Here is a 25,735-nt window from a genome sequence, read left to right as displayed (position 1 = left end):
TTATACCATAATTTTACTGAACAATTAGGACAAAAATTCATCAATAAAAATATAAAAACATCTTACATTATTCAGCATTTCCTTACATAATAAATCAAATAAGTTAATGAAAAGTAACAACTTCCATTAAATAAAATAAGGCTCCATTCATCTTCACATGTGCATAAAATCCTGTTGCACACTTATCTCTACCTAACCCACACAAGTGGCACAGAAATTCAAGTATATACAGAAACTGTTTGAACACGAGTTTTAGTTTTTATAATGCTAAGTGTTATGGAACATAGTGTAGATAAAAACCACTAAAAAATACTTGTTCATTTACACTTCAGTTCTCTCACTTTTTCATTATTAATTCTCTGTGGCTCACCTCAATGTGTTCATTCCATTGATTCCTTTGCAGAAGGTCAGAAAAGTCTTCAGGTAGTTGTAACAGTTTTTTGACAATATTCATATAATCAGTAAAATTATACTGATTAAATAAATATAGCTGCCGATGAGAAAATCTTGATCTTACTCGCTTCTCAAGTAGTTCAATTACATCCTGGAAAAAGAGAGATGAGCAAAAAACATTAAACCTTATGCTAAAAACTCTATAAATTCTGATGAAAGACATATGTAAGCTGTATTTGTAAATTTAAAAAGATTATTTTAAAATCAATTAAATAATAATGTAATGTTTATGCTTTAGTATTTACATTTTGAAGAAACATAATACTAATAAAAGTAAGGCTAAGACACAAAAATATGCTTGTACAAACCAGTACAGATCTTGTCAACCTATATTAGTTGTGCAGTATAAGATCTTAATCAGTGAAAATAAACTGCTAGAATTTCACAAACATACATAAAAAATGTAGTTTTAAGAAAAATTAGCTTGCACAAACTCATAGTTCTCTTACAGACCTCTAGTTTTAATATGAAAAATATTTCACAGACAAACAAATTTACAAACCTTTGAACACATTTGTTGCTAACTTATCACTGATACAGAATGAAAACAGCAAATGTTTGAAGTTCAATTAAGTAAGCTTTTCGTGTCATAATTTCTAAAGTTCCATAGCTAATAAAAATCAAATATGTAGCTTGAAAAATGAACAATTTCCCCTAAACAATCTATTTCACTAAAGCTCTTTCTTACCAAAGAAAAATGCATGTAAGTTATAAATTCCTCAGTTTTTAGGTATTATGTCACAAGTTTCTTTTTTCACATACCTTTAAATAATTAATCTCTCTGTGTCAGGAAAAGTAAATACAATAGACAAATTTTACGGGTTCTCCTGCTTGTTTATGGCAACTGTTTTTTTACATTAAAAAATGTTTGCTGCTAATGTGAAACTATGAAGTTTTAGAATGGACTTTTTTTTTATAACATCAGCTTTATGAAACAGATGTATATGTTTTATACAAAAATAAAAAGGTAACCTTTTATAAATAAAATAAAGCAAACCAAATACAATGTATTCATATTTTTCATGATAAATGATATTTTAATGTAGTGTTGCAGCACATAACATTACACATGTGACTGTTATTAGAAAAAAAGTGAACAAATATGGCTTTCAAGTACTGCATAACAGAACAATATACAACCATACCACACAGTAGTTTTTATTTCATTATAAGCTGCAAAGTTGTGGATTAAGCTAACCAGATGAAAAGAATGTTCTATGGTTATAAACCTTCATGTTTGAATAAAGTGTCTTTCAGATACTGATATTAATTTTTATGAATGAAAATACAGAGACAGTAATGAAAAGATATTATATAGAAAGGATTAAGCTGAGAAAATATTTTTTATTTCTTAATCAAGAAAATATTTTTAATATTTGATGACTATTCAGCATCTTTTAACTTTACATACATTACTTCAAAAATGAAGTGGCTATCTAATTATTGGCATCTATAACTACCATCCACCTACAACCATTTTGAATGCTGTGATGTGCCCTAAAAAGATTAAAAAACAAAAGATGGCTAGTAAGAAATTATTACAATAAAGTTCTCTCACAATTACACAATGATATTAACAAGCTGTTCAGTAACTTTTAATATATTTTCACGAGTTTCTAAAAGTGGTGAATACAGCCTTTCAGTGGTTCAAAAAATAAATTATTTAAAACAGTACGCTATAAGCATAGAAGTAAATACACTTAATTCACAAAAACTGTTAAATAACTGATTTAATTCATAAACTATTTTCATGTTATTAAAAGAATAAAATGCAAAGGTTATTTTTATACCACGAGTGCTTCATAGTAGTTTAATATAGTATTATAGGGCGACAGCTACCAGCATGGCAAATTACTGACACTGTATTCAGGTACATATCCATTTATTTGTTGAAACATACCAGAATGTTTTTCAGGAAACTTATATCAGCTTGCAATTTATTCATTAGTAATGGTAAGTCTATTTCAATTAGAATTTCAAAATCAAACAAAATACCAGTTTGATTACAATTTTGCCAGAACTAACAGTGGCAAAAAACATAACAGCAATTGTGCTGCTCGTGTTAACATAAAATGCAATACTGAAATTGAAATTGTGTTTGTCAAGTCTACTTCTTGTAAGCATTTGCAGCAGTGTTTAACACTGAATCTGCCACCCACTTCTTCCCTAAGCAACAAAAAGCAGAAAAGTATATGGGGAAATCCTCAGAACAGAGAGCATCACACAAATTATCAAGCAGCAATAAACATTTTCAGCCAAAATAAAGCACAGCATACCTTGAACAGCTTTGGTATAAATACCAATGTTTACAAATAGTTCAGTGTAAATATAAATGGTAAATTAGTTTAAATTCATTGCGTGGCTCACCTCTCCGAGTTGTACCAGAAAGTTGCTGGAAAACAATGCAAACTTGTGTAAGAAATTTCTGAATAAATTCAGAAAATATACTTATTTTACAAATAATCCTCTTTTCAAAAGACTTGCCTTGCTGAAACTTGCAAGGTAAACAGCAGGAAGGTTCACTGTAGAACAAAGTGGATAGTACCAATAAGCAGAGTTCTAAATGTAGTTTGTATAATGTGGACACCAGTTGTGATTCATTGTACCCACAGTAGAATGTGACCAGAAATTATTGGTAAATGCATCCTTACTTTTTTAAACTACTTAGCACCAGCCTTGATTCCCAGAGATGTGTTTGAGCTATTAACGGGAATCAGCACTGCTTTTGTGATTTATAATATCAAACAGTACTATAGGAATTGCAGCAACCATTCAGTGCTTGGAATTATTTGATGTTAAAAGAAAATTGACTTTGATTTAATTAATATATTTTCCTGTGATGAGAAACTAAACTAGAAAGAGGCAACAGTGTTGAAACTACAAATGATTTTGTTACAAACAACATTGTCGTATAAGTAAAGCATGCTGTTTAATCAAAAAGAGCACATTTTCTATGACAAAAGCAATAATGCACAAAAGAAAATTGAATATGACGTTTAATCTTTTTCCAAAGATACGGTCAAAGATTGGTTGGTTGGTTGATTTAATGTTTTATAGCACAAAGCAGCTAGGCTATCTGCGCGCCAAATGTCCAGTAAAAGAGGTAAAAGTAAATTTAGTAAAATTCATAAAAGGAAATTAAGGTAAAACAAAACAAAGTTAAAAAATAAATAAATAGCATAAAACCAATGTTTACATTTAGTCTACAACGTCAAGAGAAAAACTACAGTAATTCAAGTTGTAAAGGACTTTCTGTAGCATGACTGTAATAATCATAACTCTCCAGGAAGACTAACAGGTAAGTACAAAAACCACCGTCAGTAACCTGAAGTTGGCCTTTCTAGTCCTGGTTTTGAGTTACTTAATGTTACGATCAGTTTCTAATTTCAAATTGAACTAGATGAACTGTGATTTTTAAAAGGGAGCCACATTAAGAAGGTGTAAAGTATAAATTAAAAAAACTTAAATGGCATTAAAAAAATTAATGGCCTTTAAGAAACTAAAAACATTACCAAGGTGGACAATGTCACCATCACCAATAACACTATCGACCATTATGGACAAACCTTGGGACAGAACATGCTTAAAATGGTGCCTTCGTTGTGAATCATAACAATGACAAAAAAGTAAAATGTGGCTTATTGTGATCTGAGTGTTACACAAACTACACACTGGTGTATCAGTTCCAGTTAAAAGAAAACAAAGAGTTACAAAACTGTGACCAATGCGTAGTCTAGTTAGAACAACTTCCTCTTCCCCATCTTTATGGTGACAAGACAGCCAAAGTCCAATATAGGGTTTTATTTGGAAAAGCTTGTTTTCGCGTTGCTCACTCCAAGTCAATTACGAGCCTTGAATACAGGACTAGTCCATGTGAGGGACAGGCACAGGGGTGATTGTGCCAGAGCAGATAAACTTAGCTGCAGTATCAGCAAACTCGTTCCCACGAATACCAACGTGGCCCAGTATCCAGAAAACCTGGATAGAAGTAGATGTTAAAGAGAAATGGGCCTGTCAGTTTTGAATATCGGCAAGAACAAAGTGTGAACCAACATGAAGCAATTCCAGGGCCAGTAGAGAACTAAGTGAGTTGGTATAAATCATGCAGTTTGAATACTGCTTAGCTTCTATGTGATCCAGGGCAAGAGAAATGGCATACAGTTCAGCAGTGAACACAGAAGCTGTAGAGGGGATTCTGCACGCAACCACCGAACCACAACAAACCATGGCAGAGCCCACACAGTCACCAGATTTCAAACCATCTGTATAAATAAGAATGGAAGGATGGTTTGAAAGATGTTCAGCAAATAGCAGACAGTATTTTTAATCAGGAGTGTCTACTTTTCGCAGATGACCTAAATATAGGTCATAATTGGGGACTGTAAGAAGCCATGGTGGGATGGGCTGACCAGTGGATACAGCAATGTTATCCAAAGACAGACCCAATTCATCTAACTGCACTTGGATACAAAGGCCAAAAGGAGCAATGGCAGACTGTCTGGTCTAAAAAAGCATGGCCCCTCAAGGAAGGAAAACACAACCCCAGGTGGGATGCTTTGGTAAGGAGCGAAGTTTCGAAACATATAGTAAAGACAGTTGCAAACAGCACAGGTGCAAAGAAGGTTCATGAGACTCTATGTATAAGCTCTGAACTGGGGAAGTGTGGAAAGCCCCAGTGCAGAGCCGAAGTCTTTGATGATGAATAGGATCTAGCATCTTTAAGGCTGATGGTCTGGCAGAGCCATAGATTAGTGATCCATAGTCGAGTTTCAATTGAATAAGAGCAATTATTGATAAGAGCACAATATATCTTTAGCATAGAACATCGATCCGCTCCTGAAGTGGTGGAAGAGAGGACACGGATGATGTTCAGTGCTCTTGTACATTTGACCCATAGCTGCTTGATGTGTGGTATCAAGTTTAGCTTACAGTGAAAGATAAGCCCCAAAAGCTTAGTCTCAGATACCAGAGGCAGCACAACTTCACCAATACGGAGTTCAGGATCAGGGTAAATACCCCCGTTGGCAGCAAAAGTGCATGCAAACAGTTTTAGAACGAGAGAAGGTAAAGCCATTTGCTGTAGTCCACTTCAGTAAACAACTGAGGGCATTCTGTAGCTGCCGCTCAATATACCTTATGTTCAATGACTGACATGAGATGTGAAAGTCGTCAACATAGAGCCTGTTTGCAACAGTGAGAAAGAGTTGTTCAGTGATGGCATTAATTTTTATACTGAAAAGTGTAATGCTCAAAACACAGCCCTGTGGGACTCAAAGTTCCTGTAGAAAATAACGGGAAAGTGTTGAACCCACACAAACTTGGAATTTCCTGTCCATTAAAAAATTTTAAATAAAAATGGTCAAATGGCCATGTTACCCATATATATGGAGGTCTTGCAAAATGCCATACTTCCATGTTGTATCATAATCCTTCTCAATGTCAAAGAATATTGATATAAGATGTCTTTTGAGAAAGGCTTCTTTTGTTGACGTTTCAAATCGAACCAGGTGGTCCATGGTGGAGCGCTGTCATCGAAACCCACACTGGGTGAGCAAGAGGAGGTTGTTTGGTTTGAGGAACCAAACAAGAAAAGCATTAACCATCCTCTCTAAGGTCTTACAGAGACAGCTCGTCAAAGTAATTGGAAGGTAGTTTGAAGGAATCTTGGGATCCTTCCCAGGCTTGGAAAAAGGCAGGACAATTGCCTGGCACCAGGCATCGGGAAAAACATTCTCCTGCCAGAGCCGGTTAAAAACAACCAGAAGGATAGCAAGAGAAGCAGAAGATAGATGGCACAGCATCTCATAGTGTATATCATCAGGTACAACCGATGTACTGCCAGACTGATAAAAGGCCAGTTTGAGTTCCACCAGTGTAAAGGGACGATTATAGTCATAGAGACAATCAGCTCGAAAGGAAAGAGGTGATTGCTCTGCCCAAGTCTTGATGACTAAGGTGGAAGAAGAAGCAGAAGTGCTAGATACCTGGCAAAAGCTTTCACATAGAGTATCAGCAATGCTCTGGATATCAGTTACTTCCTGGCCACCAGAAAGCAAGATTGAGAGGAAGACAGAGTGATATTGTCCACTGACCTTTTGAATCTTGTCCCAAATGACTTTGGAACTGGTGGTAGAGGATATACAGGTTGTGAACTTAATCCAAGATTCCTTCTGGCTTTGATGTCTTACCCATCGAGCATGTGCACAGGCCCGCTGGAAAGCGATGTGGTTCGAGAGTGTGGGATATCTACGGAAAGTATCCCAGGCTCATTTCTGAGCCTTCTATGCCATGTGGCAAACACAATTCCACCATAGACGAGGATATAGTGAAAAACGTGTCAAGGTTTTAGGATTACATTGAGCAGCTGCTTGTATAATACAGTCAGTTACTACTGCCATGCAGTCATCTATTGTTGGCTTACAGACAATGGCAGGATCAAGTTCTGTGAGAGCAGTGAAAGAGTGCCAGTTTGCCTGATCTAGCTTCCATTGGGGCACGTGGGTCAGGTGGCATCAACCATGGCCAGTCTCTCTCAAGATTATAGGAAAATTATCACTGCCTCGTGGGTAACTGTCAACCCTCTATGAAAAATGGAAAAATAATGAAGGGGAGCAAACTGAGAGATCAATAGCAGTGAAGGACTGACTAGGTGCATGGAAATAAGTAGAAGAACCAGTATTGAAAAGAGAAAGGTTGTGATCAGAGAGCATACCCTCTACAGAGCAACCCCTCCTATCAATATCAGCACTTCCCCAGAGGGGATGATATCCATTAAAGTCCCCGAGGTTAAAAAAAGGGAGACAGCAACTGTTCAATGAGAGCATCAAGGTCTGATTGATCATATGTCTCTCCAGGTGGCAGGTAGAGAGAACAAACAGTGATGGTATGACCCAAGCAAACATGAATGGCTACAGCCTCCAAGGGACTGTCGAGTGGTAAAGACAGGGTAAGCACATGCTGATCAACCAACAGTGCCACCCCTCCATGCACTCATCCATCACACAGCCCGTTATTTCTGTATAAAAAAACTGCCGAAAGGTGACTGTATCAGCAGGTTTCAGAAATGTTTCCTGTAAGAAAAGACTAACAGGATGGTAGGAAGCAATCAGTGTTTTGATGTCATCCAGATTAGAATGCAAACCTCAACAGTTCCATTGTATCAGGGTAAAAATTTTTATTTATGTGTAGGCAAATTGGGCGAAGAACCCTTCTGTTTACGACCACATTTTTTTCCTTACTTTCCTTATTCGAGGGAAGTCTATCAACCTCCATGGATACTGCCCTGGGTCAAATGGGCAGGTTTTTGCTGTTGGAAGGGGATTCCAGAGACTGAGAATGTGAACAAATGATTGTTTTGCATCTTAGGGTGAGAGGGGAAGATAGATCTGAGGAAATGCCTGTACCTGGAACCAAAGGATGTGGATCTTGGGGTTTGGTGAAATGTATATAGGCATTGAAGTTGATTCACCAACTTTTTTAACTATGGAGGTCAACAAACTTTTCATTTGTTTGGAAAACAATTCTTTAAGAGTCACGGAGAGATCTGTCTGCACTCCCACAGTAGCTGTGAAACAAAGTGCAGCTGCATACATCCAAGATGAGGTGGTAGACAGCAATTTTCGAACCTCAGGATAGGTAATGTTATGAATCATTTTCAAACGCTGCGCCTCTTTTTCTTCCAACCATTTAGGGCAAGAAAGAAAATAGGACAAGTGAGAGCCATTGCAATTGATGCAATGAGGGTCCGTTTTACACTCATAGGCATCATGGTCCTTGCCACTGCAACGAGCACACATCAAGGAACCACAACATGGCATATTCGAGTGACCAAACCGTTGACACTGGAAACATCAGAGAGGGTTTGGAATTTATGGCCATACTCTGCAATTAAGATAACCTGCCTGGATGGTGGCAGGCAGATGTGGTGACGTAAATGTCAGAATGAGGACATTGGTCGGCACCATAATTCCATCTTTGCAAGTGGAGATATGTCTCACTACAGAAACTCCTTGGGTGGAGAAACCAGCAAGAATCTCTGACTCTGGTATGTTCTTCAAATCCCTTTCAACAGTAACTCCTTAATAGGTATATCCCCAATTGCCTTTGAATGCAAAAAAGAGTGCACTGTGTTGAGATGTGGATGTTCCCATCAATATGTCACTAGATCGAAGCTTTTTTACTGACTTTGGAAAGACAGCAAGTCCCTCTAGTCCCTTCTGAATGAAAAAGGGAGACATCTGCCCTAAAGGTTTGTCTGAAAGTGAGTGCAATATAAGAAAATGAGGTACAACAGGTGGTACAGATGGTGAGAATTGCTGCTCAGAATCTTCAAAACGTGTTCATTTACCTATAGACTGTTTTTTCACTATTTTATTAAGATTTTTAATTGGAGTATCCATAATAAAGAAAGGGATATTTTGGTGCCCACTGACCCCACCCACCATGGAGCCCTACGAGAGGACGCACTACAATGTCAAACAAGAACACTGCAGCAAAGCCAGGGTTTCATGAGCAGTATACCCAAACACCAGCATCATATATAATGTCTACAACACCTGTTGAGAACATCCAACACTGGTACTTGGTTGACCCTAGCCCGAGTGGACCAGCCAACTGACCCAAGGGGGCCACCCCAGGGCCACCTGTCTACAGGAATTCAAGACCAAAGTGGTGTGTCGGGGTTGGACCTCTCAACCACCAGGATCCTCTCTTCCCCTACATGAGTTGCCACGCACGATAAACATGTGGAAAGATATTTAGATCCCAGAGGAGGTAAACTGAAAGAACAGAACCTTCCCTGGGAGGTCCCGTCACCACGTACAGGAATCCACACAGAGGGGACGGTCAAAGACATCAAAACATGAGATCAAATTTTGATGTTGGAATACATGGAAATGTTGACATTAATTGATTAACTGTCTACTTCACAAAAACTTTAGTTAAATGTGATTTCAAACCTGCTTTGTGTGATGTAAAATGAAGATAACTTTATCAATTTGCTAATTACAAATGACAAAGTTAATACATTGATAAAAAGTTTACATTCATTAAATATTTCTCTGCACTCACACTGGATGCTAAATGTAAAGATCTTTCTAATATCACTGCATTAATGAACATTATATCAGTACTGCTTGTAAGCATAGCAGAAGCCAAGCATGAAAAGGACCAAACTTGACTAAAAATTTGTTTAAAACAACCTACTCTGAGTTGTTTAATGTGTGTAAAATTTTGTGATGATTACCTTGGGTATTATGATCTAAGAAAAGCTGTTATTCTTTGGTTTTGCTGATGCCACTAGGTACCAAGATGACATTAAGTACATGTGTAAAACTAAGTCAGTTGTTTCTTAAGAAGAAACTGTTACTTTATATGCTTTCTCTGAGAGTGACACAATCAGTAACTTTCTTTCAGGTACATGTTTATCAACTCAAAATCTTAAAGATTTTACTTTTTATCATGTATAAACATATATCTATTTATATGATCATAATTTTTAATGTGTGTGTGTGTGTGTGTGTGTGTGTGTGTGTGTATTCATACATTAATGTACCTTCTGGTCCAAATTAGCATGATTAATGTAAACTTTCAACAATGTACATGGGTAGTTATACTCCCTCTCAGATACATAACTTTTGTTGATTGTTTTAATCAGTGCGATTGACATCTCATCAAAACACTTGCCCAAGACATTTGCAATTTGTCAAACAAAGTAAAGGTCAACTTGTATATCAAACAAATACAGTACCTAAACAATATAAATATACTAACCAGCCTACATGTTATTCCAACTACAGCTACTGGTGTCTGAGACGATTGGACAATGTCAAACAAGTTGTAGATTAAGGTCTGATTCTTGTGGTAGCAGAAAAGATCAAACTCTTCAATAAAAAAAATTAGGGATTTACATTCTTGGCTTCCTACAGTAAAATAAATTACAAATTAAACAATGAAGTGTGAAACATAAAACATTATAGTTTTTCTTACACACACAATGTACTTTCAATAGATACTTACCTCAACTCACACAGTAGCTTTTCTCGACTAATGTTACTCTATACATGTTGAATTGTTTTACTTGCCATTAGCCTTGATACTCCCACATAGCCCCATATATTTAACATGATAAAGCTGTATTATAGTATGTGACAACCCTCCACCAGTAGGAGAGCAACACACTTTAATGGTGCAGTTCTCTCTCCCTGGATTACAGTCTTGCTTCACTTTGAGATTAGGCACCCAAAAAACAATAAAACAGAAGTGGAGAAGAAGATTAGAAGTGTAAATGGAAATATGTATCTATCAGAAGGACATTTTCTGTATAGAAAAAATTATAACTTTTGATACAATACCTTACCTCCTCTCACATAATAGCTAAAATCCTACATTGATCTGGTTGAGGGACTGGTGCAATACTACTTAGATACTCCCTTTCAAAATGCCTCCAAGAACATCCTATGGAGAGTGAAGTCTTCGAGATGAGGAGACACACACATGGGAGTTCGCACCACATTTGAACCAGGTATGAACAGAAGAGATGTAGCAAAGGATAGAGGTTAAGATTAAACAAAGGTGGGAAAATTGTGAATAAGAAAATGAACTGAGGTATTAGGGTCCAATTTCCTGGGATTAAAGAATCTAACTTTTGAAAATCAAAAAAAAAAAAAAAAGAAGCCCAGTGGTAGAACATTGTGCAAGCCTTAGAAGTGAAGGGGTTGTGGCATATTAATGCCCGAGTGTAATTGGTCAGCAAAATGCTCAACATGTACACTGATATTAGAAGGGAGAAAAACAAAACATTTGAAAGCAGGTGTGACATGTAAAAAGAGAATAGGTCATCCAACACTGGAAATAAAAAAAAGTAACAAGTCTGTGTTACCAAGTGCAAAATATCTGATGAAGATCTTGGTGCATGAACAGCAGAGTAAAGTAAGAAAGAGGGAAAAAGCTCTCCAAGTCTTCCCCTTTCTGTCCAATGTCCCAAAAGTAAGAGAGAACTGATTGAGGATCAGGAGAATCTTCAGCCTATATGAACAACTCCATTTCCCAACAAACAAATGCCAAAACTCACTGTGCCAATAATGTTTTACCCATGGTCACAGTAACAGGCAAATGAACCATGACAGCAGTTTCAGTTGAAATTGTTGTGAAAAAAAGCTGCAAATTAATCATTGCATTTGAATGAAAACACTTAGTAAACCAAGTTGTTGTGGAAGGAGAAAGAATGAAATATTTTACAAAACAAAATTCAATAATGTAACAGCTGCTCAGTATCAGTTGAGGTTGAATATGTAAATTCAAAAATAAAGTTAAAAAACAAATGACAAAAGTAACACAATTTCAAAAAATTTGAAAACTCAAAGCATGGTAAGCAATATCTCTAATCAACTCAATGCCAGTCAAAAAACAAAGTGAGACTGCATTCCAGGAGAAACAGCACATCAAGGAGAGTGTATTGCACTCCTATTGGTGAAGGGTTGTTGCATGCTACAGTGGAGGTAGATGAGAGCAGCAAAAGTAGTAATGAGCAAAAAAATTGAGAACAGAGTGCAACATTAATAAAACAAAAAATTATATTTGAGAAGCATTAAAGCATTTCATCAAAAATATAAAGTTCAGTGTTAATACATTCAAAGACTGATGCCCTCTTTAATGAATAAAATCCTACACAGTATAAAGTACAGAACAATGTTTTAAATGTATCCTGTGTTTTGTATTTGTAAAAATTATGATTCACAATATGCTAATTTATATTTATGCAAGTAATACTAAAACATTTCTCATTATATGAACTATGTGAATAGTAACTACAATTAGGAGCTCATCACCGAGTTCCACCACACAAACCATCTCATTTAACATCAGATATTCAATCAATAACAGTCTTTGCTCAACACATTCTTGGTTTCTTCATGAATACAAATTAAATGTTCATGGTATTTCTCTTCAATAACTACAAGCCAATATATGGTAATAGTGAGAGTTTTAGAACTCATCCATTAACAAAATTATATACAGATATTGTAATGCAAATACAAAATAACAAATTAAACTCATTAAGTGAAAATTGTCAGCAATCACAGAACAACAAAATAACAATATATATTAACTCTTAAAATGTAATACAACTATTAGCATTAAAAAACTAGAATGTCATAACTAGCATAAAACTGCATATCAGCACACAAAAACCAGTGAAGATGGTCCACTTTTCCAAATATACACTGACACAAGTGAGATTCTGCTATGCAACAGCAGATGAATAAAATTAAGTCACTATAAACCCAGATTCAGGAACAAAAATCAATAATATCCTAAACCTAACTACATTCACTTTTTCTAGGGAGTTATGGAAATTTAGTTACCCTGTAATAAAATGGAAGAAAGGCATAAACAATCTGACCTCGAGTAAACCTAGAGATATCAGAATAAAATTAGCAAACAATACACAAAATTCAAAAAGTAAATATGTTTTTAAAATTTATTACAATTTCTTATTAATTACATATTATAACTTTTTTTTAATTCACAAAAGGTTTAAATCAGTTGTATGTAGAAAAAGTTTTGTTTATTTGACAGATATTGTTACTTCTGGACAAGAAATTGTATTACATTTTGAGATTTCATATTTATGTACACACACACACATATACAGTAAAACCTGTCTAAGGAGAAACTGCTCAGGACCAAGAAAAATTTCTGGCTTAGACAGTGAACATGCATTTCCTTAATTATATATAATTTTTGAGCAGAATGTTATACTTACTTGACTCAAGGGAACTAAGACATTTGCGAATAAAGTTATTATACTGTTTATGCTATATTTATTAGAAGAACAAAAATAGAGATTCAAAATATACATAAGTACACAAAATCTTAATCAAATTGATTTGAAGAAAGTGTCCAATTTCAACTATTTCCTTTTTTTAATGGGTTTTCTGATGCCATTAAAAAGAGAATGAGAATTCTGTGGCCTTTTCATGAAATTCATTTTTCCCCTTCATTTTTCCATACAATTTGATATCATTAATATAACTTAAAACTTGCAATGAAGTAGGAATTTCTATTTCCTTACTATCTTTTCCATTTTGTTCATCTTCTGAATCTCTCATACTGTTACCATCTTGCAATTCTATTATAGATTTTAAACAAATTTCATCAGTTTCTGTTAAAACATTCTTGTCAATGTTCACAAAACTTTCAGTGTTCACAGAATCATCTGCTTCAATCTTCTCAATCAGAGTTTGGATTTCACTAGAATAGTCATAACAAACAACTTCTCCACAATATCTGCTATTATCAAGAATAAATTCACTGTTTCAAAAGCACTTTATTACGCATTCATCTTTTACGCATTTGACTGAATGACTTAAAAATGTAATTGCATCTAGCACATCAGTTTTCATGGTTATTTCAGATGCTCTCTTACAGTCGTCCACATTTCCAATAATATGTTGAAACATCAATTTTCTGTATTTCAATTTTATACACTGTATAATTCCATTATCTAGTGGCTGTAGAATTAATATCGTATATGGAGGTAGGAAAACTAAACGAACATTTGAAAGTTGAACTTTTGTGTGACAAGTTGCATTATCCAGGAAAAGTAGAACATTCCTATTTTCTCGTTCCATTCTTTTGTTTAATTTGTTCAAATTTTCCTTAAATGCAGCACTTGTCATCCGCACTCTATTATTCACTTTCTATTCCACAAGGAGTTGATTCTTCCTTAAATTTTTGAAACAGCATAGATTTTCACTTTTACCTATTACCCACGGATTTTCTAGTTTTCTATCAGCAAATGCGACCAAAAGGATTTATTAATACTTAAACAAATTACATGTATTAATTAATTAATAATTTACTAATATTTAATCAAAAACATTTTTTCTGCCTTACTCAGATCCTAATCCTACTTGTTGATAGATGAGGTAGGTGGAAGATAGTTTTCCATCTGCGTTACATAGGTTCCCCCATATAGAGGGCCATTTATAAAAGAAATCTTTAGATAATGCTGCAAAATATTGATATTTCTGGCTTGTACAGGTTTCCACCTTAAGCAGTTTCTGGCTTAGACAAGTTTAACTGAATATATATATATATGTATACACTCACACACACACATTATATGTAACTTGTGTCTTACACAAACTCTATACTGAATTGTACAGTATAAGAGGACAGTTAAAAACAATTGATTTAGTCACATTTAACTTTAATTGTAGGGCTTTAGCAGAATTGTGAAATTAGTTTATATTCATGATATTCACATATACTGATAGCCACCAGAGAGTCAAAAATGCATGTATTATAGCAGGTTCTGAATTTGTCTCTGTTGTCTGTGTACTATTCCTATCAACTGTAGATTTTTTTAAAATCCCACTCATCTAAATTCCTGTCACAGACTTATTCTCCTTTGCATATAAGCAGTCTTTTGGTTTACAAAATGATAACTTCACATGGAAGCATACATAATGCAGAAGTATACCTGGTCTTCTGAAAAGACAAACTCTTGAAGATGAACAGAAAGATCAAAACAAAATTTCACACAGATAACAAAACAAATCTTCATTAATATCTCTAGTTTTGCTCCAGTCATCATTCATATCAGAGATAGATCTCTCCAAATTCATTACTAAAGATGTCCAGTTCATCCCTACAGCTGTCATCATCCACATTTTGCTCACTGTGTATGCATGTTTTAAATTATTCATAAATTCTCATTGAGTATTCTTGTTATTTCTACCAGCTGCTACTGCTTCTTGCTGGAATTGTTATAACCTGTTTAACTGTTTAACCACCAAGCCATGGATCCAAGGAGAAGTTTGGCTGGGCTAGGAATATTCACTAAAGTGAACTCATATAATTCTCATCCATGGGAAAGAGAACTGCAAGTGAAGCCCATATCCTCAAAGAGATAGAACATCTCGAGCTGTAAGGAATGTGAAGTGAGGGATGTGTGAACTACTTGCTCTAAACTCAAAAAGGAGATGGTTGGACCCATCTGAAATTGGAAACCAGAAAAAAAAAAACCAAATAAAGGGGATATTGAGATGGGATGATAATAGACTTCCCCCTTTGTCATCAGGAATATCTCCCATGCAATATCCTGTACGAGCAGAGAAATGTCGACTCTGAACTGTGAATGGGTAGAAGCAAGCATGAGTCAGTCATCCAGAGAAAAAAAAGTGCAAAGATTCACAGAGTTAAGGTGTAAGGCAACAATTTGTACTCTCTTATAAAACACTTAAAGAGTCAAGGTTAGACCACATAGTAGGGCCATCAACTGGAAAACACAACTTAAAATAATAAATAACTACCAACAAAGTAAGGACTCTGGAAAAAATTCTGAATTATATATTATGAGAAGAAAATGATAAAGCATATAGTAATGATTAAGAAAAAAAAATATTCAGATAGAACAATGAATTAAATATTACTAGTAGAAATGAAATACAACATACAAACTGACTAAACATATGTAGTTAACACAGTACTTATAAACATCATGTGAACAAACCTTCTGGATTTATCTAGTCCACAAAGTAAGTGATAATAACTACAATGCAAACTGACTAAACTTACCTAGAAAACACATTAATAATCAATATCTATCTTAACCGAGATAACAACCATGTAATAAAATCCTAATCAGGAGGATGAGGCACGGAGTTAACAATAATAAATACCAAACTAACAAATCCACAAAATTTGCCAAGATTAAAAAGTATGCATCATTAATGAACATGTAAAATGATTCACTTTTCATAAAAATAAAGTAATAATAAATATTTAGCTTACAATTCATCTAAAGTAACTTAGATGACAAAGGACACAAATATCTCACCAAAGTTCAAACACAGATGACATGAAATACTTAATTTTCCCAAGGGAAATAAAAACAAAACCACAAAAATAGCATCTAAGCTGTACCTACCATGGATATATCAACCATGTGTGAAGTGTACACTGGTTCTGTGAGAAAACAGAAATCAACAGGAAGAAATGAGAAGGACAACAATTTTTCACCAAAATGAATGACTTGGTAGTATGACAAATGATGGAAGGTGAAACTTTTAAAAAAGTATAGAGTATGATAGACTAAAACAATAAGATGCCAGAAAAAAAAAAAAAAAGATTCCAAATGTCTTCTCAAGAATTAATAATATTCTTCCTCAGAAACATAGTCATGTTGGAAATAAGAAACTGCTGAACAAACATACGAATCTAGCTCCCTGCAAACTAAGGCCTGTAATTCTTCTACACATAAAGTAACATCAAATTCTTGGAAAGTCTTACTAATAGCTTTTTTGAGAGTAATGGGAATTTCTGTAGTCAAAATGTTGATTGTATATTCATAGTACCATATCTTACATTTCAGTAAAAAGGAATAATGTAAACACAGTAAAATAAGGAATGAAAAAGAAACTGACATGGCAAAAAAGCACATTTATAAAGAACACCCACATGTGAAATAATACATGTAAACAATATCATGCTAATTGACAAAGTGGTGATTGAGCAGGAACAGCAGAGGAAGCAATATACATGGTGCAATACTACTAGAAGAAGAATAGTCACATGATAAATACATTAGAAATGGCATGTGATTGACTGGTGCACTGATTGCAAAAATTCTTTTCGAAAACATTTAAAGGACAGCAAAGAATGAAGACAATTTTTGGGAGAGAAGGTGAACTACATTGTAAGCATAGCATTTATACATTAATATTTAAAATTTGCAAAATATAATTGAAATACTTAATTTGTGATTTAAAAAATAAAAGAACATTAAGGAAAATTCTTTTTCTTTCTTTTAGAAAACAAAATTCTATAATTAGTGGTTATAACTCTCATTCTTCTTGAAACTCCATAATTAAAAAGATAGATAATATTGATCCAATTATACGTTCACAATTTTAACATTTAAAATGACCAAAATTTAACCTACAAGAAAATCTACACATCATATTGAGATTGTTAAATATACAAACAGGTAAGTATCATATATTTTAGTAAAAAGTATTTAACAGTAGTTAATGTTATCTATTATGATATTTATATGAACAAATTCAAATGTAGTGATTTACCAGAATAAAGGGATAAAAAGCATCTTACAAAATAATGTGAACATTAAACATTTTTGGAAGCATTTTAGTGATATAAGAATTCTAAGCTTTTTCACATTATTTTGACATTCTACTACTTTAAATATATTTAAAAATATGTTTGCCCAATTTAATGGGAGAAATGTTTGTGCTGCTTTTTTATTAAAAATACTGTGACATTGTGGTTTCTCTCTTAAACACTACTCTCACCACTGAATTAATTGGTAAAATGAATAACTATTTGGCAAAGAACATATCATTATAGCATGTGTAAAATAATGTATTTGATATATCACAATATGGATCACATATCTGATATAGGTTGAAACTCATTCAACTGCATGGCTAAAGGGAAACATCTTTGCATATCAGTGGATAAATCACTCAAGCCATCAAGTAAATACTCTATCACAGGTAGTTAAACTAACGAAATTTTAGGGTGTATTTATTTATTATAAATTTAAAAGAATTACTTCTCTATCAAATCACTAGTTATACCTTATTTGGAATAACATTAGTATGTTTAGTTTCCTCATCCAAAAAGGTTTCAGAGTTACCAGAAATGGTTCAGTGGAGGGCTACTAGAATCATTCTGGAAAAGGAAGGTTAATGCACTGGTTAAGAGCTCTAATTTATTTTCTCTTGAGAAAAGAAGATAACAGGTAACCTTACTGAAAATTTATGAAAATAGCTGGACTAACAGTATAAAGGCTTCAGTGTGTTTGTTTGTAATCTCGATGAATAACTAAGACAGGCAGTTTATGAAAGTTTAAGAGGGAAACTAATTACTTCCTGAAAAATAAAACATGGCTTTAAATTTTTACTTTTCTCAAGAGTAGGTGTGTAAGGACCTTTTTGTCCATAAATTATGTTAAAACTCTACTATTACAAAGAAATGTTTCTTGTTTTTTAACTGTTAGAAATCCAGTCCTACACCTTTGTTTTCAACCCTTTACTCCCCTTTCTAAATTTTGTTTTCTTATTATGATGTATTAGCTTACTATCAATAAACATTTTCAAAAGAGATCTCATATGATGTTTCTTTATTGGAGAAAATACTAAGACTATGTGATAATCTATGGTGAATTTATTTCTTTAAACAGTAACTTAGATAGGTGCAATATGTAACATGAGAATTAATAGTACATGTCACTAAGTGATACTGAATTTGATTAAACTAACTGAGTTTGAACAAAGAAATGGACTGGTCACAATGGGCGGCACACAATTAAAATTGTATCTATAACAAAGATACAAAACATTGCTTATGTACTTCCTTCTCTATATTGGACAGTTGCCTTCCACTAGATTTATGAAACAATTAAAGGAAAATTATTCCATTAAGATTTATTACCACTAACCAGCTTATTCAAGATTAAATGCATGAATGTTCCAATTTAGCATTTCTTACTTCTAAACGTTGGATTTACTCAGAATAAAAAATACTATCCACAAGACTGGTTATTCTAATGTATTGGAGACTGTAGCCATGAGATATCATCTGAGCTACCACAAAAAGACACAGGCTGTTCACATTCTTGCATAATGTGTAGCTTACAGTGATGACTCTCATACACATACTGCATGTTATCTGCATAAAATTACAAAGGAACAAAGGCAGCTAGAACTAAATAAATTTAAGACATTCTTGGCCATGTGTTTGAGAAATCTAGACTTAGAGAATATGAAAAATTGTACATTAGAATGAGAAAGAACAAAGTGCATTGTATACTTATACTTTTCCTTCTTTCTTTGTTTAAGACTTGTGTTCAAGTCAACAATTAAATTACACTTTGAAAGCAAATAACTTTACCCTCATAATCTGATAAAAAAGTAGGTTAGTTTTATTTTGCCTCTACTTACACAGAGCATAGGCAACACTATTCCAAACCTGTTGTCAGATTTTTATGTATGGGCTGGATTTTTTACAGTTAGTAGGTGTCTGTGGCTTGTTGGGGATAAATTTAAGCACTATTAAACAGCAAATAATTACTCATTCTTAAAACAAGTATTTAACAGTCATAAGTCAAAAGAACATGATATAAATCACCAGTTCAATAAAAGTGACTAAAAACAGCATATTATTTATTGCATTAAATGTCACATAGTTTGGGAATCTTTTATGTAACTAAAACAAGCACTTTTTGATAGGAAATATAAAACATAAAGAACTTATGAAGTTTACTAAGTTTATTCCTTTAAAATGAGAAAAAAAATATTTGTTTTTTTATTAAACATTCTATGAACCATTTTTGACTTATAACTATAATTTATATAGTTATGTAGTTATAATTTATAACTATAATCCAGAAAACTACATGTAGACAAACTTCTTTAAACTCAGTACACTTTTTTCTATTCCTATAACATGCGAGGCAAAATTAAGTCAAACATTGAGTACAAGTAATTGCTTGTACTTGATATTGCTGTTTTCAGTCATAAATATCAAACAACTGTTAATAACAGGAAAAAACAATATTAAATTCTGAGTTAATAGTCACTGCATTATTTGTGCAAAGTTAATTCAGAGTGTTTTTGTATTTATGGTAAAGCTACTAGTTATTTTCCATTAACCATAATTTTGAACAAGTGATCAAAGGGAACAAGAATCAATTAGCAGAACTAAACCATCTACACTACAAAATTAATATTCACTGTTATGATGTACCCACAGCTAAAGATGTGGCAAATATTTTATGGTTTTAGAACCATCCTTCACCCTTAAGTGACTGAGAAATGCAAAACCTTCTTTGTAATCTTTAATCTACAAAAAAAAGTATATGATAATTTATGAAAACATCTTCTTAATTGCATACAAAAACAAATTTATTACTATACAAGATTTTTTCACTCACCACATTTTAAAGCTTGCAATAGGAAGGCCAAGTTCTCAGCAAAGCTACCCTGTTAATGAATGAAATAATACATTAAAAATAATACTTTGTTTGTATATTTTCTTAAAGATGAAAAGGCCTTAGTGTAATTTTAATATCTCATACTAGTACTTATGTTGCTCAAAATTAAAGTTTTGTTGCAATTTCAAAAGGCATGCTCAGCCTAATACCATACTGAGCCACTGATTGGTCTGTACTTTTCTATACCTCAAGAAACTTTTTTATATACTTTTTAATACATAAGTTAATTTAGTAATTATAGAAATGCAATGTTTAATCAATGTTTGATTCCAAAAATGTAGTTGCATTTGGAAACATTCTTGTTAGCTTACTTTCTCAATATCAGGAATGCTTAAGCTAGTCAGGATTCAACTTGTGATGGGAGATAAATGCACTAATATTTAAGATAATTGTTATACAGATATTTATAATTTTATGCTGCAAAATAATTATCTGTATTACCAATACCTTTGCAAACAATTTGTCAAACAATTTTATTTTTTCCCCATATCAAACAGTCATTTTGTAATCAACATATGTTCTAATTTTTTCACTGTGAGAAAACTATGATATTTATTTGTTTGCCACATAATTTATTCTATTTATGAAGTTTTTCAAGTTGCTTCAATCATGCATATATAATTTGCTTCACACCACTCTTAATGGCATCTTATTTATATTCTTTGATGCAAAAAACGTCTTGTTTTCCTGTGTTTTCACACTATAATAAAACAAATTCCTAAATGCTCTTCAACAGAGAAAAGCTGTGGCATACAGGAATATGATGCATTTTCTACATTATTTAGTTATATAGATCTTTAAATTTTTTCACTTATTTAGTTTCCTTTCTGTAATAACAAAAACACCTGATCCAGAGAGTCATTAAAATGACTGTTTAGTTGCTTCACTTCTTTGTCTTCTACAGTAAGCAACAACTCTCCCACCCACAGGGATATTTTAGTAATATGTGCATCACTGAATTAAAATGACTGATACTATAAAGTTCTTTGCTAACAACTTATGATGCTGACTGAATGTTGCATACAGTAAATGCTGTGAAATAGCAGGATACAAAGTGGCATTGTTTACTTGGCAAAGAAAGTAAGTTTATTTGTTAAGTTCTTGCACATTTTCTTTAATCAGTTTTACTAGAAGAATGTATGAGATCCTTAACAAGTTTCCAGATCATTGTCAATCAAAGCACTGTATCCCCAGCTATGGTCAAGATCATAAGTAAACAATAGATAGGTGCTGAATATGCCAAAGATAGGTGATTTTCATCAGTCAGTTATCTCCTTGGAGGGTGAGATAATGGGCATCACCAGATAAAGACAAAGGCCTATACGAAGTAAGTTTTAAGCTACCTATGACATCAACAACAGCTTACAACACCTAAGGTAGTGCAAGATTGAATGATAGGTCATCTGAAATAGCTCTTAGCTCTGTAGCCATGTACCAAGGACCAACAGTCTCTTGAGATATCAGAGCTCCTATAAATGACAATATGCACCTAGTGAGAACATTACACAGGGTCCTTCACAGATGTTTTAAACAAATTAAAATAAATGAAGCAGCTACATAGAAAGAATGGAAATAAATAATAGGAAGACAAAAAGGAAATAAAATGAAAATAAAAATAACAAAGAGAAAAGGATTCTGACCCCAACATTAAGGATTGATAAATATGAGGTTAACTTGTTTATCTTCTACGAATAACCTAGAAAACATCATTGGAAAATACAGAACCCCTGTAATTTTAATTATGGTAGAGAGTTTTTAATTCCAATATTCTGCAGGTTTATGAATTTTCATCAGAAATATGGAAGTAACAAAGACTCAGCTGTGGTTAGAAAGAAAATTGTACATGAGGTTTGTCAGACCTTGGTGTTGCCTAATGGTTCTAGCAGGACAGTGTTACCTGTTGTTTCTTGTAGCTTAATGCAGAATATTTTGACATCAACTTGTTGTTCATTGTTAAAGGGTGTTGTAGGTACCTTTCATAAATAAAAGTGTAATTTACATGTAATGATTTATCATCAATTTTGAATATAATTCAAGGGCTGTGTTTTTAAACATTGACCTACATAAAAATTAAAGTTACAGGGTTTTAATTATTGTGTGATGTATTACCTTATTCTTTGCTTTAAATGAAGGTGAAAAGATGTTCTTTTATTGTGAGTCAAGTTAGTAGATCTTATGCAGTTAAACTTTAGTGTGACACATTGTTAAAAGTGTGTATCATACATACTATATCTGTGTTTCTAGAAATAAAAAAATAGAAGAGTACAGGTAACCAGATTCCTGAACATGTTGCAAGGGTAGAAATGATTGGTTTTAAAGTTAATCTAATTATCAGTTTTAGGACAAGCCAGAAAGTGTGAAGTAATAAAACATGAAACAAGCATGCATGTGACATGATTTCTGTCTAGTGACAGAGATTTTTAAAACTTTTTCACATATTTAGTTTGTTCTCTGTATTGGCAGCAACATGTGGCCCAAAGGAATTTGTTAATATTACCTTGTTCTAGCTGGTTCATTTCTTTATTATTCCATATAATAAGTGTTGACTCTTCTGTGTGTAAGAATATTTCAGTAATATGTGCAGCACTTGAATTAAAATTATGGATACTCCAATAACCTTTATTGGCATATTGTGCTGTTGATTACTGTTTCTGTCAGCCAATGCTGTGAAAGAACAAAAGGGGGTAAGGTGTACTGTCAACAAAGAAAGTTTGCTTGTTAAATTCTGGCTCCTCTTCTTTATTCAGTTCAACTAGGAGATCACCAAGAGAAGACCATCTTTCAAAATTGTCATGTTTAGGTTTACAGATATCAGTTCTGAAAGAGAGAGGGATGTGGAACTAAACACAGCCAAGTAGAAGCAACTGTCTTTCATGTGTGTATGCAAGTACATATATTGTATTTTCTTGGTGTCTGTTAAATAACAAAGGTTTTTTTTTTTGTTTTATTTCTATCAACTGTCTTCAGTCTATATTTCACAAAGTGAACTCAATTCAGCTATTTATTATAAAATATTCCCCTTATTTCCTAACAGAATCTTCTGTTACTGCAGGTTATTCTATTTGATACTTGTTTTTACATGAAAATACCAGAGAACCAATGATTTTATTGGTTTTTGATATTCCCAGGTACACTGATATCCCTTTAGGTAAAAATATTAATTGCACTAACCATAGTAAGAGTAGAAAACTTATCACTGTAAAGTGAAGAAAAAGGAAACTAAAACAAGTTTGTAGCAATACTGAAAAACAGGATGTATTTAGTCTGAAAGATAAGAAGAGAAAATCACAGTTCAACCACTGTTTGCACAAACTGAAAAGAAAGAACTGCTTACATGATGAGAGGTCTAAGTGTTGAAAAGATCTGGACAAGAACAACAGAGCTAAACATTATATGCCTATAACAGAGTGCACTTACCACTCCAATCACCTGGTCATCCTTCTGTTATAAAAGAAATGAGTGACCTAAAGTATTCCTAAACCTAAACATTATCAATATCACTATAAAATACCCCAGAACAAGAGTAAAAAATTCTCCATGGGAATGTTTGCATTTCTTATTTACTTATTCTGCAAATTTACAATTTCTTAGGGAGGAAGGTGTGTAACATTCTACAATAAAATAATTCATTACTTCATTTTGCACGAGTTAAAAAATAGTTACAAATACCAGAGTCAAGTTTATTCTGTAATAATTGTTCTCACCAAATAGATCCTTTTTCCTCCAACCCTTGAGTTACCAAATATCATGTTGAATTGTTCATGTACGAGCACTTAAAAATGTGATCAGCAGTTGTTTCTTCCTGTTTACAATGAGTACATCTCTGATCATTTGGTAACCATTTCTCCCCTCTTGTGAACCATTTCACATTGTAGTCTCATCCATACATTCTGTTGGTCTCTTTAATTTTATTATCAACCAAGGAATTCTCTATTGCAACTGACTTTTTAATACCTTTAAAGAAAGTTGCAGTATGTTGAATAATCACTCTTACTCCATATTACTTGTTCAAGTATTTTCTGAAGCATCTCTTTAACTGACCTCATAATTTTTGCTAATGAAGTTTCTTCCTTCCCAAGCTGAATCACTTCACCACCCTTCATATGTTTCAGCCACGTGAGCCATTTACGTTACTTGATTCTGTCCATTAATTTCATTATCTCTTTCAAGCAAATCTTTAAGTATCTATTTTCCGTCATTTTCAAAATTGTAATAACATATTTGACTTTTTTTTTTACTGCTTTATAATCCAAACTTGTCTTTACCACTTCCAATTCTCCATATGTAATCAGGTGTGCTTCTCTCTAAACTTAAAATCCTCTTAATGTAGTTTCTTTTGCATCTTTTAAGTTCTTTATTAACATTCTAGCTCCAAGATTGAATTCTTAAAACAAAAAAATTTGATAAATCTTTTAAAAAGATATATCTTTTTATTCCACTAAAACATCCCACTTTTCCCCTAAACTCTCTCACTAAAAGGTCAGTTGGATTGGCTGAACTCAACCATTTTGTTGTCATTATAGTTTCTATACTATTACTTTTAACCTTCTCACCTCCAAAATGGTAGCCTCTTTTCAAAAAGTGAATAAAGTTGGAGAATCTTGCAAAACCAATGCACTAAAAGACAATTAACATTACTGGTCAGCTATAGTCAGTGTGCTATAGGCCTCAGAAGCTATAATTGTGATTACTACTTATTAACAAAAAACTGCAGAACTGTACCACAAATATTTATATATTTTGAATAATAAAAATGATTGAACTTCAGTGAATTAGCTTAAGACATTAGTATTTATTCAAGAACATTAAATATCTTCATCAGTAAAACATCAGTGGTGTAAGGACAATCAAGCTGGTTAGATAAAGCTATGATAATATCAACTCAAAATTAATTTGTTCTTCATAAACCTAGATCATCAATAAAATATTCAGCTTTAAACTGGATATAAGACTCAGTAATGTCTAAGTTTGAAAAGCTGTTGTATATAAATCATTATTTGTAATGACTGTTAATATAAATTGTATCATTGTTTGTATATTAAAATACATCTGTATTAAAGAAGAAAACTGTGTATCAATCTTGTTGCTAAATATCATAAATTTGATAAATAAATATTCAATTAACTTCAAAATTAAAATTTCCAGTTATTTGAAGTCGTAATACATAAGGTACCTAACATATATAATAAATCAGAGACTCATCTGATATAAATTATAATACATAACACATTTTAATAAAAACAGTGGTTTTGTTCTTTA

General features: G+C 33.2%; 1 protein-coding gene across 4 annotated transcripts in view; it reads right to left on the bottom strand.

Moving 5' to 3' along the window:
• Orc4 (origin recognition complex subunit 4) overlaps positions 1 to 25,735 on the bottom strand; it is a 72,135-nt gene that overhangs the window by 25,305 nt on the left and 21,095 nt on the right. For 3 of the 4 annotated variants that reach the window (XM_076510744.1, XM_076510748.1, XM_076510746.1), the window contains 3 exons: positions 20,417 to 20,465; positions 10,225 to 10,373; positions 371 to 544 (listed from right to left, as the gene is read on the bottom strand). In XM_076510744.1, the coding sequence (XP_076366859.1) occupies positions 371 to 544; positions 10,225 to 10,373; positions 20,417 to 20,465 (372 nt within the window). The remainder of the gene's footprint in view (positions 1 to 370; positions 545 to 10,224; positions 10,374 to 20,416; positions 20,466 to 25,735) is intronic. The other variant, XM_076510747.1, reaches the window with a different exon arrangement.

Source organism: Tachypleus tridentatus, chromosome 7 (assembly GCF_004210375.1).
Source record: "Tachypleus tridentatus isolate NWPU-2018 chromosome 7, ASM421037v1, whole genome shotgun sequence".
Classification (NCBI taxonomy): domain Eukaryota; kingdom Metazoa; phylum Arthropoda; class Merostomata; order Xiphosura; family Limulidae; genus Tachypleus; species Tachypleus tridentatus.
Note: the sequence above shows the minus strand (reverse complement) of the source record. Positions and strands in the feature narration are given on the sequence as shown.